The sequence below is a fragment of the Cinclus cinclus genome, chromosome 2 (genome assembly GCF_963662255.1).
Source record: "Cinclus cinclus chromosome 2, bCinCin1.1, whole genome shotgun sequence".
In the NCBI taxonomy this organism is placed as follows: Eukaryota; Metazoa; Chordata; class Aves; order Passeriformes; family Cinclidae; genus Cinclus; species Cinclus cinclus.
In genome coordinates this window covers 43,162,160-43,178,481 of record NC_085047.1, presented here as the reverse complement: position 1 = coordinate 43,178,481, position 16,322 = coordinate 43,162,160, and the positions used below count along the sequence as shown (strand labels likewise).

Below are 16,322 nucleotides of genomic sequence, written 5' to 3'. Positions count from 1 at the left end.
TTAGTATATTCCTACCTGATTAAGTTTCTTCCATAAGTTGAGAACAGGAGAAAGTTCTGTAGACCATATTTCTCTGTCAAATTTGCAGCCGGCAGTTACTGACCTACTCAGGATCCGAAGCTGTGAAATGACCTGAGTGATGAGAATACAAATGCACTCTTGAAGAAGGATAAACAAACTTCTTTTAGTACAAAAATGCCATACACTAGCAAATACTCTTCAATTTATTTACAAACTATCCTTTCCTGCATACTTGACTATTGATCATGATCTGATCAAAACATAAACAATATCCATATTCAAGTATGAAACATACTTGAATATTAAAAATATTGAAACATACTTCATTCATACTAAACCACAAAAAAACCCTATGTATTTTCTTATTACAGTAATTGTCTTTGTTCAGTTATAATTTAAAAACTAATGAGGTGCATAATTAAGTAAAAAGCCTCTTTTTCACATAACTTAGAGACAAAACTTGAGCTCTGCCTTTAACTAGGCTCAAGCTCTGCCTTTTACTAGGCTCCAGCTGTAATTAAAAATTTAAGGAAAAAAACTCCCGAAATATGTTACTAAATGCATACAATAGCTATCAGGGACCAAAACTCAAGACAGTTATAGGAAATTCAATCTCATCTGACCAGGATATCTTATTTACATATTCATTCTACCTCAACCTATTTAAATGCATATCTATTAAAAAAGAAAGCATGAAATTAAAAAAATAACTGCAAACCTTCCAGAAAGAAGGGGAGCTTCTATTTCATTAGGTCCAACTGCTTTTCATTGTTAGCAACCCTAGTAAGTTTGCAAATCAACTGATAAAATACATACATACATTGGGAACAAAGGCCACTGAAATTAAAATTCTTCAGTGATATTGCAGTCCATCCCTTAAACAGTAAATAAACCTCCTGCTATTTCTGAGGCATTTTCACTGAAATTTAGTTATTTTTCACAGTATATTTTTTGTAAGGCATTTTAGAGATCAACTTACTAATTCTCTCCTCTTTTGCTTGACAATAAAGATTTAAGCTTCATAGTAAAAATGTATTAATCATTCAGAAGGTCTGGACTATTTAATTATAACACAGACTGAGGAAGAAAGTCAAGTTGTTTCTGCTGGGATTTGACTTATTTTCTAGTCTTGAAAGATGTGCAATGACTAAGTGCTTTGTTTTGTTTTTCATTTTCTTTCACTGAAGCAAACCTCTCCTTCTTATTTATCAGCCTTTATAGGGACTATGACGGACTGCAAGATGATAGCACACCCAACCATCATTTTAACTTCTATAACAAGCACTGACCATGAGACTGTGGTTTAAAATCCTGAGAGAAGATTATAAGGCCAGTAGTAGAATCACAATCTCAGAACACAGGAGAGTAAATTTCAGCTTAGTCAGGGATCTTTTTAGCAGGAAGCAGTTTTTGGAGGGCAAAGAGAGGCCAAGAAAGCTGGACAATCATGACAGATCATCATCATGGACATAAAGGAAGCTAGTGACCTCAAATCCTAGAATACACTGAGTTGGAAGGGATCCACAGGGATCACTGAAGTCCAGGACACCCCTAAGAGTCACACCATGTGCCTGAGAGCAATGTCCAGAAGTTTTCTGAACTCTGCCAGGCTGGTGCTGTGACCATTGCCCTGGGGAGCCTGTTCCAGTGCCCAAACACCCTCTGGGTGAAGAACCTTTTCCTGATATCCAACCTAAGCCTCCCCTGACACAGCTTCAGTCCATTCCCTCAGGTCCTGTCACTGTCACCACAGAGCAGAGATCAGTGCCTGCCCCTCCTCTTCCCCTCACCAGGAAGCTCTGGACTATGATGAGGTCTCCCACAGAAGATGGGCACAAGGATGAACTACCCAGCAGGGGTAGAAAGATATTACTTAGTTGTGTTGGGGTCAAATAAGGAAAGCCAAATCTCATCTGGGTTTAAAAACAACAGTGTATGCAAAGGCCTAAAAGGGTTTCTGGCAGTATTCTGGTAGCTAAAATGAAAAGAAAATATAAGCTACTGCTCTTTATCGTTTCTGTTATATAAAATAACATTTCACCCATTCATTCTCATAACTTAATTTTAAATTTTCATAATCTTTTGTGTGCTCCAGCTATTGTGTATATCAAAAAAGATCCTTGTTTAATTTAGCGAAAAATTAATTTCTCTGATGAATGTTTTGATCATAGTATCTTTATCATTCGTGCTATTCTTCCTCATTTTCACTCTGCACATGCAAATGTTCTGACAAGCAACACAGATAATAAACACACATTCGTGCCTTCCAGATATCATTCTTTTAGCTATAGTTTTGTATCTTTTAATTTGTTTTTGGGTAGTTGCCTGCCATCATTTGCTAAGCAATAAAACATTTGTATCAAATACACTTTAACTGTATAATTGAGTATGTAGTACTTCATATAAACTTGCATATAGTGCATACTATAAAGCTGAAACATGTTTATATGATTGCTTTGTGATTATGGGGGATTGAAAACATTAACTCTGGTATTCATTTTCAAAGCACCTTTAGAGATATAAACATGTATCTCCATACAGCTAAAATGATTTTGAGAAGGAGTGACTGCAAGATGGAGTGACGTACTTAAAGTATTTTTCTAACTGTACTGTATGGGGTTAGCTGTTTTTTTCATTATCTAATTATAAAATTTGTCAATATAGTTTAAATAGGAAATACAGTATCTATCCTTTATTTAATTATTTTTCCTTCAGTGTGCCTACACGTGTTTCTGCTTTGTGCATTCGATCAAAGCAGTTTAAAAATATTGGGTTATCATTATCAAGAGGTAAACACTTAATTTAAAAGTATAGAATCAAAACAAATCAAGTTTTAACTCTCAATGTTTTAGAGTATTGTAACATACAATGATCTCCTTCAAATGTTCATGGAAAATCTTGAACTCTTTACAGTTCATCCCATTTCTCTTCTCGGGTATAGCAGGTATGATGGTAGCACAATTTACTCCTGAAGTTTCCATGACAGGACAATTTTAGATTCACTGCAATTTTGTTCTTTTTTTTTTTTTAATTAATGGGTTAGGCTGAAACTTTCTGAATGGGTGGCTCTTTCAGCCTGAGTATTTTTTCAAAATTGTAACCTGGAATAGTCATTGACATTCAAGACACAGATGAAAAATACATTTGATTCATGTCAAAATACTCAGGTTAACCCCACTTTTGAACTGCTGCAACACCCCAAACTTTTGCTAATGGATTGCAAATTTGATGGCATGACATCTGTCCAAATTTAGGAAAGAACTGCAGACTGTAAAATACTACCACATATTGCTATTTAAGTATGATTACAAGGTTGATATTAGAACTTCAATGGTGTAAGTATTTCATTCTCACAAATCCCAGTGAAGTTCCTTACAGTATTGACCAGTCTATGCTACATTGAATCAGCTAGAGCTTGAGAAAATGCTTACTCTCAAATCATTCCCTTTCTGGATGTTATGAAAATGAAAAGGGAAATGTATTTTTTAAAATAGGATCATAGAACAATTAACACTAGAAAGAACCTAAGGAAGTCTCTAGTGTAATCTCCTGTTGGAAGCATGATGAGCTTTAAAATCAGACTAGGTTGCTCAGGGCTTGATCTGGTTTTGAAAAATCTCAAGAACAGAGACTGAACCATCTCCCTGGATGATGTCTTCCACTGCTTTATTGCCCTAATTAAAAGGTTTTCCGCAATATCAGATATGGAACTTTCTCGTTTTGGTTTATGTGCTGTAAAAATAAGAATCAAATGCATGGACTGTGACAAAGAATGTGTTGAAACTGGGAAGCACCTGAATAAAACCACAAATGGGATATATCACCCTTTTAGAATTCTCAGGTGTATCACAGAAGTGTCCAAGGGAATGTGGTATGTTTGCAGTTGCTCCACATAGGTGTTTTCACCTCCAAGTAAGACAAATAAGTTTTGAGCTAGAAGGGAAACTGGATTTAAAAGAAAAAGGATTATCAGGAATACATTTCTGGAGGTCATATGAAAACAACAGGACAGGAATGAGCACACAGACTGGAAAAGTACCTAGAAGGAAGAAGACCTTGGTTCAGATGACAAAAGCAGTATGATTAGGAATCTGTATTTAAGAAAATAAAACAAACTCTTGGGTTGAAAGAGGACACCGTACACAGTCACATTACGCAAACACAAATTCACCCTTACTTATCCTTAGGCACTTACTTAAAGCTTACTTAAAACTTACTCAAATATATTACCATCTTAGCCTCCCTAAATAATCAATAGGCAGATCTTAAGTGGAATAACTTGCATTTGAAAGGTTCTCTTATTGAGTACATAGGAAAACTAAGTTCCTTACATAGGTACCTCAGATAGATAGGTCTGTGCTGTGGAAATCAGAATGAGAATTTTAATTTAATTCTCTGGAAACTTAGCTACAAAGCTTGAGAAGAACTCAGTTTCTCTCAGGCCAGCCTGTAGTCAACTTCAAAACTTACTCTATATTAAGCTTGCCTTAAACGTGATGTTTCCATGAACACACAGCGAGATCAGAAGGTACCAGCACAGATTCATACATCTAGGTCTGTAGAATCATATCCTTTGCACTCTCACCCATTACTAAGGAAACTGAAAATTTAATCATAGATGTATAATACAGGGTACTCAGAGTAAGAATACTTTTACAATACCCAACCTTTGAATATTCTCCTTTGTTATTGCAATGTATTCTTTTTATATATTATACACTAAAAGCTCTTATATATTATGCTAGTTCACACCAAATGTAAATTAAATATTTTGAATTAATAGAACAGTGAAAGAGAGAAAGTGAAATAGAGAAGAGTGAAAAACTCTACCATTAAGCAGAAAAACAGTACCTTAATTAAAATTATGAGAGGGATAGAAAAAGAGGTAATAAAAATATAAAAGCAATCACCAATAATCATCTGTTTAAAGAGGGACAAGAAGATTATTCTGAAATGCAATTCTTTGTATAATCTGTTTTAAGTAAAGTTAACTAATCACAAAATCATTTATATAAAAAATTCAGTAGAGCAGTTTATTTGTGAACAATTCATCTAATTACTGATGAACAGCCTAGAGAAACTGCTACCAAGTATTTTCTCTCCAAGTATAGTCTTAGTGGAAAATTCATGCACTGCATGTTTTTCTCTGAGTTATCAGCACAGAAAAACACAGACTGCATATATTAAGAAAGGTGTGGGGGGGTCAAACTAAGAATGCCAGTATTTATTTACCTAGTTATTAAACTGCTTGCATATCTCAGCTTTTTAATCTATTGTATATTTTTGGGTGCATCTACAGACATATGCTGCTACAATACTGACCAGCACAATAGAATAGAAAAAACATGCATCTAGAGAAATTATGAGAGATAATGAACAAAATGGAAAGCTATAAAGACAACGAATGTTCCCATGTGATTTCCCATGGAACTACTAAAAAGTAATGTTTTACATGAAAATTAAAATTAATGGAAAAAATAAAAATGAGGAAATCTCAAGATTTTAACTTCTCCTTCTCTGAAACTTAGACAGGACAGATTCCTAGTAACACAAAATCTATTTCTGTTCTTTATTCATGCATGAGATGAAGTCTTGCTTTCAGTTATTCACAACTATTACAAAAAATGCTACATTGCCAATACAGTATATAATAAACACAGACTTACATCTAAGTCTCGTATTCATTTCAGAATCAAATCAAATTTTATACACAGTATTAAGACGTGAAAAAGAGCAAAGCAATACAGTTGAAAATATCTTGTGAAATGCTATCAGTGAATTTAAAAAAATCTCAGATCAATCATTTCTGAACTCCATATGATTACTGTTCTAAGAATGCAAAGCTGGAAAGATTTGCTAGTCAGATAACTGGTATTCTTTTCAATATTATGGATCATGTTAAAAATATTTTTTTTTGTACAAAAATCTAGCAAAGTCCTCCCAGTAAATCTACAGATGCCAAAACAGATACTCTACTGCCATCTGCCAGTTTTAAAAAGATGTAGTCTTAGCAAAGAAACCCCTTCTATGCTCCCTTTCTCTGAATGAAACAATATATTCCTTTACATAGCTGTTAAAGGAGATATTTCTGGTTTTATAAGATTTTACAGCTCAAACTAAAATATGAAGCTATAGCTTAATTACTTTGGTAAATATTGTGAAAGCACAAACCCAGTGCAATGCAACTGTGTCTTTCCTGTGTCACAAGAGAGCAGGTTTCTGTGTGGCATCCCAGAACTATGTGCTTCCAAACTGTTTCTCACATCCTAGCTGCTGTTCCCTCATTGCTGAGAAAGTAGCCTAAGATTAAGCTGGCATTGAAACCTCTCTGATTTTCAGTCCCTGACTGTGGCACTTACCCTCCATGCAAGAGCAGGATCCATGGATGCTGTCAGGAGGAAGGTACTTTAATGGCACTTGTAAGCAAATCATTCCTACTGCATGTGGATCAGTAAGAGACAGTGCTTGCTCTTTCCTTGTTCCATCAAGGCCCCCCCAAAGCTGCACTTTCACTCATGAAGGATCTGAAGTAGGGCTGGACTCCATACAGAGACACATGCCTCCTCAGTCAGATACAGAGTCAATGTGCCAAAGACACTGACCACACCTGCATCCTTTATACCGAAGTGGATCATGTATCACACACCTCTGACAACAGGAAAACCCTCTGTAAAGCAGGAGTTCAGAGGAGGAAAGAAAGTCAGCAGCATGCTGCAGATGGAAAACACGAGCCCTAGTTGAACATCCTCCGAAAGAATAACTAAGAGTTTTACTCCATAATATGTATCACAGGATACATATGTGGAGACCATGAAGCTAAAAGGAATGCCAGAAGACCTTAACTAATGACCTTATCTCCGACAAAATTTAAGGTGACTGGAAAATGGCAGCCTGTTTTTAGAAGAGAAGCAATTTCTCATGCAGATCATCACCAATATATTTTCATATACACAGCACCAGTCCTATGAGAATTAATAAGGTTATTTGAAGCATTACACTGATTCACTAAATCGGTAAAGAGATGTTTTCTAGCTCTTTTTGTTACAGCACAGTACTGTGGCTTCCTCTCCATTAATGGCACAGCACATTTCTTTCATGCATTACCACAGGTGTATTCAAAATACTCCCCATATTTCAAAAAATTCCTTTCAAGTACTCAGATCTCTTAGTCACAAGGTAATAAATACAGGTTGACATTACTCATCAATTTCTACTACAGACTATTAGTCATGTATTCATGATGTGGGATGTAATAAATGTCAGTAATTAACTGCTTTGAATAATTGAAAGATTATATAATTGCTAAATTATTTAGGAAAATAAACTTATGTTCATCTGGAATCTCTAGTAATAACATAAGAATTTAAAGAATAATACGAATTTATTTTCAACAATTAAAATAATTTTCAATAATTATACACATATTACTCTAGGTGGCGTAATTAGAATTATGGAGGAACAGTAAATATAAAATTCATGCTCTAAGTCCTGTTGAGCTGGATGGTGAAAGAGAAAATTGTGTCTGTTGACAAACACTCAGGAAGACACAGCTATCATTACAGCTGCACAGCCCACCTATTCCATATACAGCAGAAATACTGCAGTCAGATATATGACTTCAATATTGGGTGGACATATCCTGACTGTTCTTCATCTGACCTGGGTAATAACAACCGTGGAGATTTGATGTGCAAACTCAGCCATGATCCAGCAATTTCAATGTCCTCATACACCCTCTCCTACACCTTCTGTTTCTGTTGTTCCCAGAAACAAGGCAAAAAGCAGTTCTGGAACAGTATATCTGATCACAGTTTTAGTAAGACAGAGAGCACTTTTAATGTAAGTAAAAGGATATGCAAGGAATAGTAGGAAGAGACTTAATGAAAATAAGAGTAGATCAGAAACTAAATAAAAAAAAAAGAAGAACCCAATGATACAATGCTGTTTTCCTGAAGTCAGTGAGATCATTGCAATTATATTTAATGAGGCAAAATTTGCTTCATGTTTCCTGACCCTGGTTTGTACCTTGTCTGCTTTACTATATTGCTCTATACTGTTCTTCATTATTAGGTTGATATTAATTTTAACTTGAGAAATAGCCATCCCATAATAAAAAATACTTATATAAAGGTAACTTTTTTCCTACAAAATTTCTCATTTCCAAATACAGACAGAAGAGCAAGAGTATTTATTTCAAGTAAATACTGTATATAGTAGCTACACTAAGGTCCAATTAGCTATTCCTTTTGATTTCTGATGGATTTAATTAAATAAATTGTTGTTTCTCTTTAAGCAATCCCATCTATAAAAGGAATGATTCCATTTGAGATTTCTGTGCTAGTATTAATTCCTGTGGAGCATTCAAGTTCGGCAACATGCTTTTTGCCTGATATTGTAAAATTGACATTGTTCAGATACCTAATCTTCTTAAGTCATGCTGATGTAACATGTCAGTATTAATTCTCTATGCTGAGTTTCTGCTAGAACAATCTCTCAAGTTTTCAAATTATTCAGCTGCCATTCATGATGAGTATGAAATGTCATGGTATGAATCACAAAATGACAAAATGGCTGGGGTCAGAAGGGACCTCTAGAGATCATCTAGTCCAGCCCCTGCACCAAAGCAGATTCACCCAGAGCAGGCCACACAGCATCACCTCCAGACAGGTTTTCAGTATCTCCACAAAAGGAGATATTCAACCATATCCTCTCTGGCAGCCTATTCCAGTTTTCTGTCACCCTCATATTTAGGAAGTTTTTCCTCAGACAGAACATCCTGTGATTGAGTTTGTGCCTACTGCTCCCCGTCTTGTCACTGGGCACCACTGAAGAGAGTCTGGCCTCATCTTCTTGATACCCACCCTTAAGGTATCTGTAAACATTGATAAAATCCCTCAGTAGTCCCTTTTCCAGGTGAAACAGACCTAACTCTCCCAGCCATTCCTTGTAAGGCATATGCTCTGGTCCCCCAGTCATCACAGTCCTCCCTGGACCCCCTCCAGTAGCTCCTTGTCTTTCTTTAACTGGGGAGCCCAGACCTGGACACAGCACTCCAGATGTGCCTCAGCAGGGCTGGGCAGAGGGGCGGGATCACCTCCCTCGACCTGCTGGCACTGCTCTTCCTAGTGCATCCCAGGACACCACTGGCCTTCTTGGCCAGGAGGGCACTGCTGGCTCAGGGACAGCGTGTTGTCCACCAGGACCCCCAGGTCCTTCTCTGCAGAGCTGCTTTCCAGCAGCTCAGCCCCCAGCCTGTGCTGGTGCCTGGGGTTATTATTTTCCAGGTGCAGGACCCTGTATTTGCCTTTGTTGAACTGCTTTAGCTTTCCCTCTGCCCAGCTTCCCAGCCTGTCTAGGTCTCGCTAAATGTCAGCACAGCCCATTGGGGTTTCAGTCACTCCTCCCACATGAAAATAAATATGAATACAGGCACAGATCATTCATAGGCATTTTTAAATATTCTCTATAACACTATGCACTGGAGTTATGTACAAAAACAAATTTATAATAGTGATCTGTGAGATGAGACCTTTACTGAGAATTAAAAAAAAAACTTACAAGCATTATATTATGTCAAAGAAAACTGCATCAACAATTTTTTCATGGGAGTTAGAGCTTACAAAATCTTTAAGAGTTACCTTTTAGTCACAGAAGCCCTGTAACTACCACTATTTGCAACTCTGCATCTTTGTGTTTCAAGATGTATGTGAAAAAGCTGTATAATTAATGATGACTTCACTGAAGGAAATTTCTGAAGTGCTGGTTAACAGCCCACATTGCAAATGCAGGCAGAAATTATCATTTATATATATGTTGAGGATAGCCATGAAGTAAACTGCAGAATTAAGATTTCGTACTTAAGGAAATAAGACACATTAGTTTACTGGCCATAAGAGAGAAAGAAAATATGATACAGTATAGTAAGGAGAGAGAAAATTTGAGGCAGTAGAGTGGACAGCACATTAATTTCAGTTGATTTAAAAGGGGAATAGAAGACTATTTTTGAATGAGCTTCAGAACAAGTCCCCTCATTGTGCAGAGAGGCCAAGATTTTTAGCAAAATGACTGAGTAAGCATGAGTATCTCGCTGGATTGAAAGGAAAAAAAAAAACAAAACAAAACAAAAAACCAACATATAAGGAGAAACATCAAGAACTGCTTGATTGGGCAATTCAAGATGAAATTAGAAAAGCCAAGGCCCAGCTGGAGATAAGACCAGCAGGAAAGAATTAGTGGTGAAATGGGTTTCAACACACATGAAAAAGTTCAAAGAAAACATGGGGCATTGGCCGAATGTAAGAGAACATAAGTGAGGCATGGTACATAAAGCCTGAGGTATTCTAAGACATCTGTACATGGTGTAGGAAGCAAAGGAGCAGATAATATTGGGAAATAAACAGCCCATGCAAAGAGCATGAACACACTCATACACTAACAGGGACTTCAATCCAGCTGTTGGGTGGTCACCAGTGGTGCAGCCAATTCTCTTTTGTATCTTTATCAATGATCTCAACCAGGAGACTGAGTGCACTCTCAGCATGCTAGCAGACAGGGGGCAAGTCTCACAAGGTCAGTCTCACAAGCACACTCTCTTCCGTTAATGATAGCCTTGCCTAAGGATGCATAATGAACCATTCACTGGCTTTAGCAGTGAATAAAATAGAACTCCTAACAACCAAATGAAATTTGAAATGTGTTGGTCTTTCACTGCCCTGGAAAATAAAACAAGCAAGAAAAGTCTACTAATGAATAAAATCCCTTTTTTGTCTTGGAGACAAGCACAGTAACTTGCATACTTTAGGATGCTTGAAATTTCACTTCCTCCTCCTGAACTTTTCAATTTGAAATTGAATACTTAGATATAAAATGCAAGTGTGACAACTATATTTACATTGTTACAATGCTTAATACAAAAATGTCAAAAACAATTATTTTCAAAATCCTGTTCTAATAAAAATCTAATTTTTCAAACAGTTTTCAGAAGAATAGAAACCTTCCTGTATTCTGAGGAAGCAACAACCTCACAGTTATGGCTATTTTCTCTAGTCTCTTAAATGCTCATTAAAATGTTCATTATACGAGTTTTAGAAATGCTGTTGACATTATTACAAAGCTTGATTCAAAGTTCAAAGGAAAGAAATAAGTAATTCTAAAAGGTGATTCACTCCTTTATTTCAGATGCCTATCTAAGCCTGGCACAAATTATACCCTGTAGCTGCTTGTCTTTCCATAGTAACAAAACATTAAATCGATGACTAGTTAAAGAGGTGGATACTGTTCATGATTGAAGCTAGTTGAGAGGTATTACACTGGGGTTTCTTTGTTTTAATTTCAATTGGCTTTGAATTTGGTTATCTTATTTTTCTATCACAGTACCTAAACATTTAATATAATAACAAACTCATAAGAAATTATTCCAACATCAGTCTGTGGAATTTGAAGTGGCTTGAATCAATAAATACATCACAAATCTTTTCTAGAGGGATTTAAACAAAATATCCCCTAAGAGTTGAACTAAAAATCTGAGAAAACCTCTGTGTATTTCAAAGATAAACTGTAATTCCATGGTATCTGTTTTTAAAATATCATTGACTTGTGGGAAATGTTAGAATAACATCTAAATAAAATACTTGGTGTTAACACAGGAGTTATTTTAAGAAATATTAAAACACTAACTGAAGATAGTATCAGTGAAGGAAACAGGATTTCACAAATCTACGTAATTCACTCCATGGCAGGCATGAATATGGTATCTTGGAGCTGGACTGTAATACACAGGGAACCTAGATAACCATTAGATTAGGCACCCAACTGTGAGAGAAATAAAGCTTTGTTAGATGACTGTCACCCTTAGAAAATATTTTTTCTATTATATTAGTTTTGCTGCCAATGTGTAGCGATTATCCAAAAAAATATGCTCGCAAGTTTGTGAATTCCAGCAAGAAGGAAAATTTAATAAATAAAATCTGAGAAAAATAAATATAAGGTATTATATCCCTACTCTGTCACAGAAAATGATAGACAGATTTGGATTATATTTGAGACTATAAAATTAGTATCACAAAAGTTCTTAAAGCAAGTAATTTTGCTGGAAAATCTGAACCCCACCCAAACTGCAGAGTATCACTGACCTGGCTGAAAAGCAAATAAAATTCCAAAGGACAAAATATAGGAGAAATACTTCCAGCAAGTTCAGATGAACTCGAACCCAGTTAGTATTTAGGTTATGAATATTCAGAGCTCACATTTTTTACTTAATATATAAAATATACAAATAAATAATTTTTGTAGTATTTATTTGAAAATTTGGTGAGAAGCTACAGTCTGCTGACTCTTCAGCAATGAATCCCAAAGGATTGTTTTACATCTCTGATGTCCTTAAGCATTTTGAAGGTGTATTGGGTTGACCTTGGCTGGCCATCACCTGCCCATCAAAGCTATTCTATCACTCACCTTCCCAGCTGGACAGGGAAAAGAAAGTGTAAGGAAAGGTTCAAGGACTAAGCTAATGACAGGGAGAGATCACTCACCAGTTGTCCAGAGGAGGCAACAAGGCTGGTGAGTAGCTTGGAACACACACCCTGTGAGGAACAGCTGAGGGAGCTGGGGTTGTTTAGCCTGGAGAAAAGGAGACCCAGGGGTGACCTTAATACTCTACACCTGCCTGAAAGGTGGTTGTAGCCAGGTAGGGATTGGTCTCCATCTCCAGGCAACAACTGACAGAACAACAGGACACAGTCTTAAGCTGCACCAAGGGAAATACAGGTTGGATATTAGGAAAGTTTTTCACTGAAAGAATAAAGTACTGGAATGGTCACCCAGGGAGGTGGTTGAGTCACCATCCCTGGATGTGTTTAAAAAAAGGACTGGATGTGGCACTTGATGCCATGGTCTAGTTGAGATGTTAGGGCATGGGCTGGAGTCAACGATCTTGAAGATCTCTTCCAACCTAGTCATTCTGTGATTTACCATCACAGGCAAAACAGACTTGAATTGTGGAAATTAATTTAATTTATTGCTAATCAAATCAGATTAGGATAATAAGAAATTAATCTTCAAATGCCTTCTCACCATTTCTCATTTTTCCCAGGGGTCAACTTCATTCCTGAAACCTCTACCTCCTCCAACCCGAGTAGTGCAGAGCAAGAGAATGGGGGCTGTGGTCAGTTCATCACACATTGCCTCTGTCTCTTCAGTCTCTTTCCCTGCTCCAGCATGGCATCCCACTCACTTGAGACATTACTCCATGAACTTTAAAAAGCAAGTTTCAATTATGAGTGCACAATCAGTGTCAGGAGGTCATAAAATGTTACTGCAAATCCACAGACTTGCTTTCCACTTCTGCCATCACTGGGATGGTGGGCATAGAAGAATCAAGTGCTGTACAAATACAGACTGTAACTATCCTCCATCCTTGCATGATAATGAGAGTACTTATTAATTTATGAAAATATCAAAAACAACTTATTCTTCAACCTCACTGAGACTTTACTTGTCTCATATGATACTCTCTGTGAAGCATTATAGTGTTTAAAAGAATGCTAAATTCCTGAGGCAAGATATTATCAGAATCATTAAACACAGTATTGTATAGAGAAACTAGCAATGAGCAAACCATGTGCTAGCCATATTCATTATCACTGGCAGTCATATTTGAAGAATCTTGTGCAACTTGCCAGTTACTGATTGTCTTTTTTTATCAAATTAATTTACTCTATTATTGAAGAATGCTTAGATTACCCAGTTGAGTGATTATATATAGCTACTACTTACAGGCTGCAGTCACTTGTGTTCAGCAGGAATTGTCTGGATCACTCAACACATGCTAAACTCTCTAGAGTCCCTGCAGTGAGTATGTCAGCTGTACAAAGAAGGGAGACAAAACAATGCCTCTACATTTTCATTTCATCCTCCTAGGATGGTTACTGGCAATAAGTCATATTAGTTGCAGGTATGGTAAATACTGCACAGAACAGGACAGTCCTTATTGCTTTTCCAAGGTTTAAAAATGCATATGCAGGTCTGTCTGTTTCAGTCTATCAAAATTCCATTTATCACATATGATAAATTTTATTTTGATGATGACACTTACATATAGTACTACTACAACTATAACGAAGAATGAGATTTTTTTACAAGAATTCATAAAAGCACAGAACTAAGAATAAGAGTCCACTGGCACCAAAACTCCACTTTGCAAGAAGGTCACAAGAGAGATATCTAAATTACAGACTCTTCTCATTGCACAGGAAGCCTAAAGCAAACCTCCACATATTCTGATTGTTCTAATCATTGGTTATAACTTAGACTGGGAGACTGGACCACCTGACTATGGGTCAATATGTAGGCAAAATACAGTGTTTATCAGATCAGGAGAAAGGAGCATGACTGTAACTAAGTGGTGAGGACAGCTATTGAGCATGAAGAACTAGATGCAGTACAGAGAATCTCTACTGGTGTATAAAAGGTAAAATGAGGTATACACTGACTGCTGCAGCTGCACTGTCAGTGGAGGTGTTTTCTGTTTTAATGCATTGTTCTGCAAAGAGAACATAACAAGAGATGTGAGACTATTCACAACCATATTCAATACACGACATATGCCAAACACTTGTAACATCAGGAGAGGCAAAAACAAAGAGACACAGTGAACTCTAGAAATCTAGGCTCTAAAATTAACTTATCTTTACCTACTTAGACCAACTAAGTACACAACTCAGAAAAAAACAAGTCATATTTCTAAAAAGATAGTGTCTTTTTAAGTATTTATTTAAAAGAAGGATTTTACCAGTATGCATTCAATATTAATACTCTGAATTACACGACATTGCAAGACGTAATTTCTAATAAATCAATCAGCAATTGCCAATGTAAAAATAATACTGATGGTAATATTCAGCTTTTAAATTATAAAAGTTATCTGCTGATAAGAAGCTGTGAACATACTCAACACTAATAAGATTTCTGAAAAAAGACCCTTTATTGTTATTGATGTTTTAGGTTTACCCAAAGACTAGCAATCCATAGGTTACAGAAAAGATATCTGCATGACTTCAAAATGCTGCACTGTACTGCAGCCTTTTCCAACTAAATTGTGTTGCTGCAGCAGCATAAGCTATCACTTCTAGGCATGAAAAATTAATAATATTCATAGAAAGTCTGGAGAATCAGCTAAGTAGTGGACTGGGTATTACATTTCACCTTTCTGATGCTAGAGACATGGCACTGAGCTGGTAGCAACTGATTTCTGACTACCCTTGTTCATTCACCTTTTCTTTGCTTTAGCTTGGTAATGGATTTCTGAGAAACACTCCTGTTAGAAAACGAGCATTGAATTTTCAATTGTCAACCATAGGATCACTAATGGATCTAAAACTGTTGCCAAACTGTCCGAAATGGAAAGGGAGTAGGATTCACAGTGAGGGAGAAGAACGGTTTAAGGAAAATCTCACATTTTCGTTACTTAAATTGCCTAAGACTTGAAAGAAATACCGCAAAATACTATTGGAAGGATGAAAAAAATCTCATTATGATAAAAATATCATCTCACAGAACTGTAACGAGAGAAGTCTCACATCTTCAAGATTTTTCAACCCATAATTTATAGCTTATAATCAATGCTATGGCAGACCAGTTCAGTAGAGTGTGAGTTTATATGTATATGCACTCATTATCTATTTCCCTTCATATGGGAGCTCTGAGTCTATTCTGATTTTCAAATATTAGCATTTTTAACAACCACAGATTTTAACAAGTTATGCAAGCACAGGTGAAATAAAAAAAAATCAGCAGTCTACAGTGAATCTGAGAGAAACAAAAGCATCTAAATGGATGTTTATGTAAATGATTTTAAGACAAAATCAAAGAGAACTACAATGAATCTCGGAGCATGAATTAGCTTTGCAACAGACAAGTTCTTGAGTTCAGCCTAATAGCTTATGCATCTTCATCCTACTGATTTGTCTTTACATATCTTTGTTTTCATGTTCTACAGAAATCACAAATAGTTTGGCAACACAGATATGGATTTAATTGAATAGAAATATTTAAACAAATTTACCAGTACTGTATTTGATAGTCAACAAATACAATACTTGCAGGCATTTTTATTATTTTTTTTTTTTAGTAGATCAGAGGTCTTACACCAATAGGAAATTTCTGCTTGGAGCCCTTTTTAAGAGACTGTGAGCAAACAATTAGGTACTTTTTAAAAGAAATTCAATTCTTAGTCTTGAATTCATAGGAAAATCCAGTTATAGAGAACTTCAAACTGATTTTACCAACAAAGGTTGGACCAGAAG

At 36.1% G+C, this 16,322-nt stretch overlaps 1 protein-coding gene across 1 annotated transcript in view; it reads right to left on the bottom strand.

Moving 5' to 3' along the window:
• The window catches only part of DYNC2H1 (dynein cytoplasmic 2 heavy chain 1), a 148,359-nt gene that overhangs the window by 36,716 nt on the left and 95,321 nt on the right, over positions 1–16,322 (bottom strand). Inside the window, exon 83 of the mRNA XM_062514583.1 lies at positions 16–132. Coding sequence (XP_062370567.1) covers positions 16–132 — 117 coding nt within the window. The remainder of the gene's footprint in view (positions 1–15; positions 133–16,322) is intronic.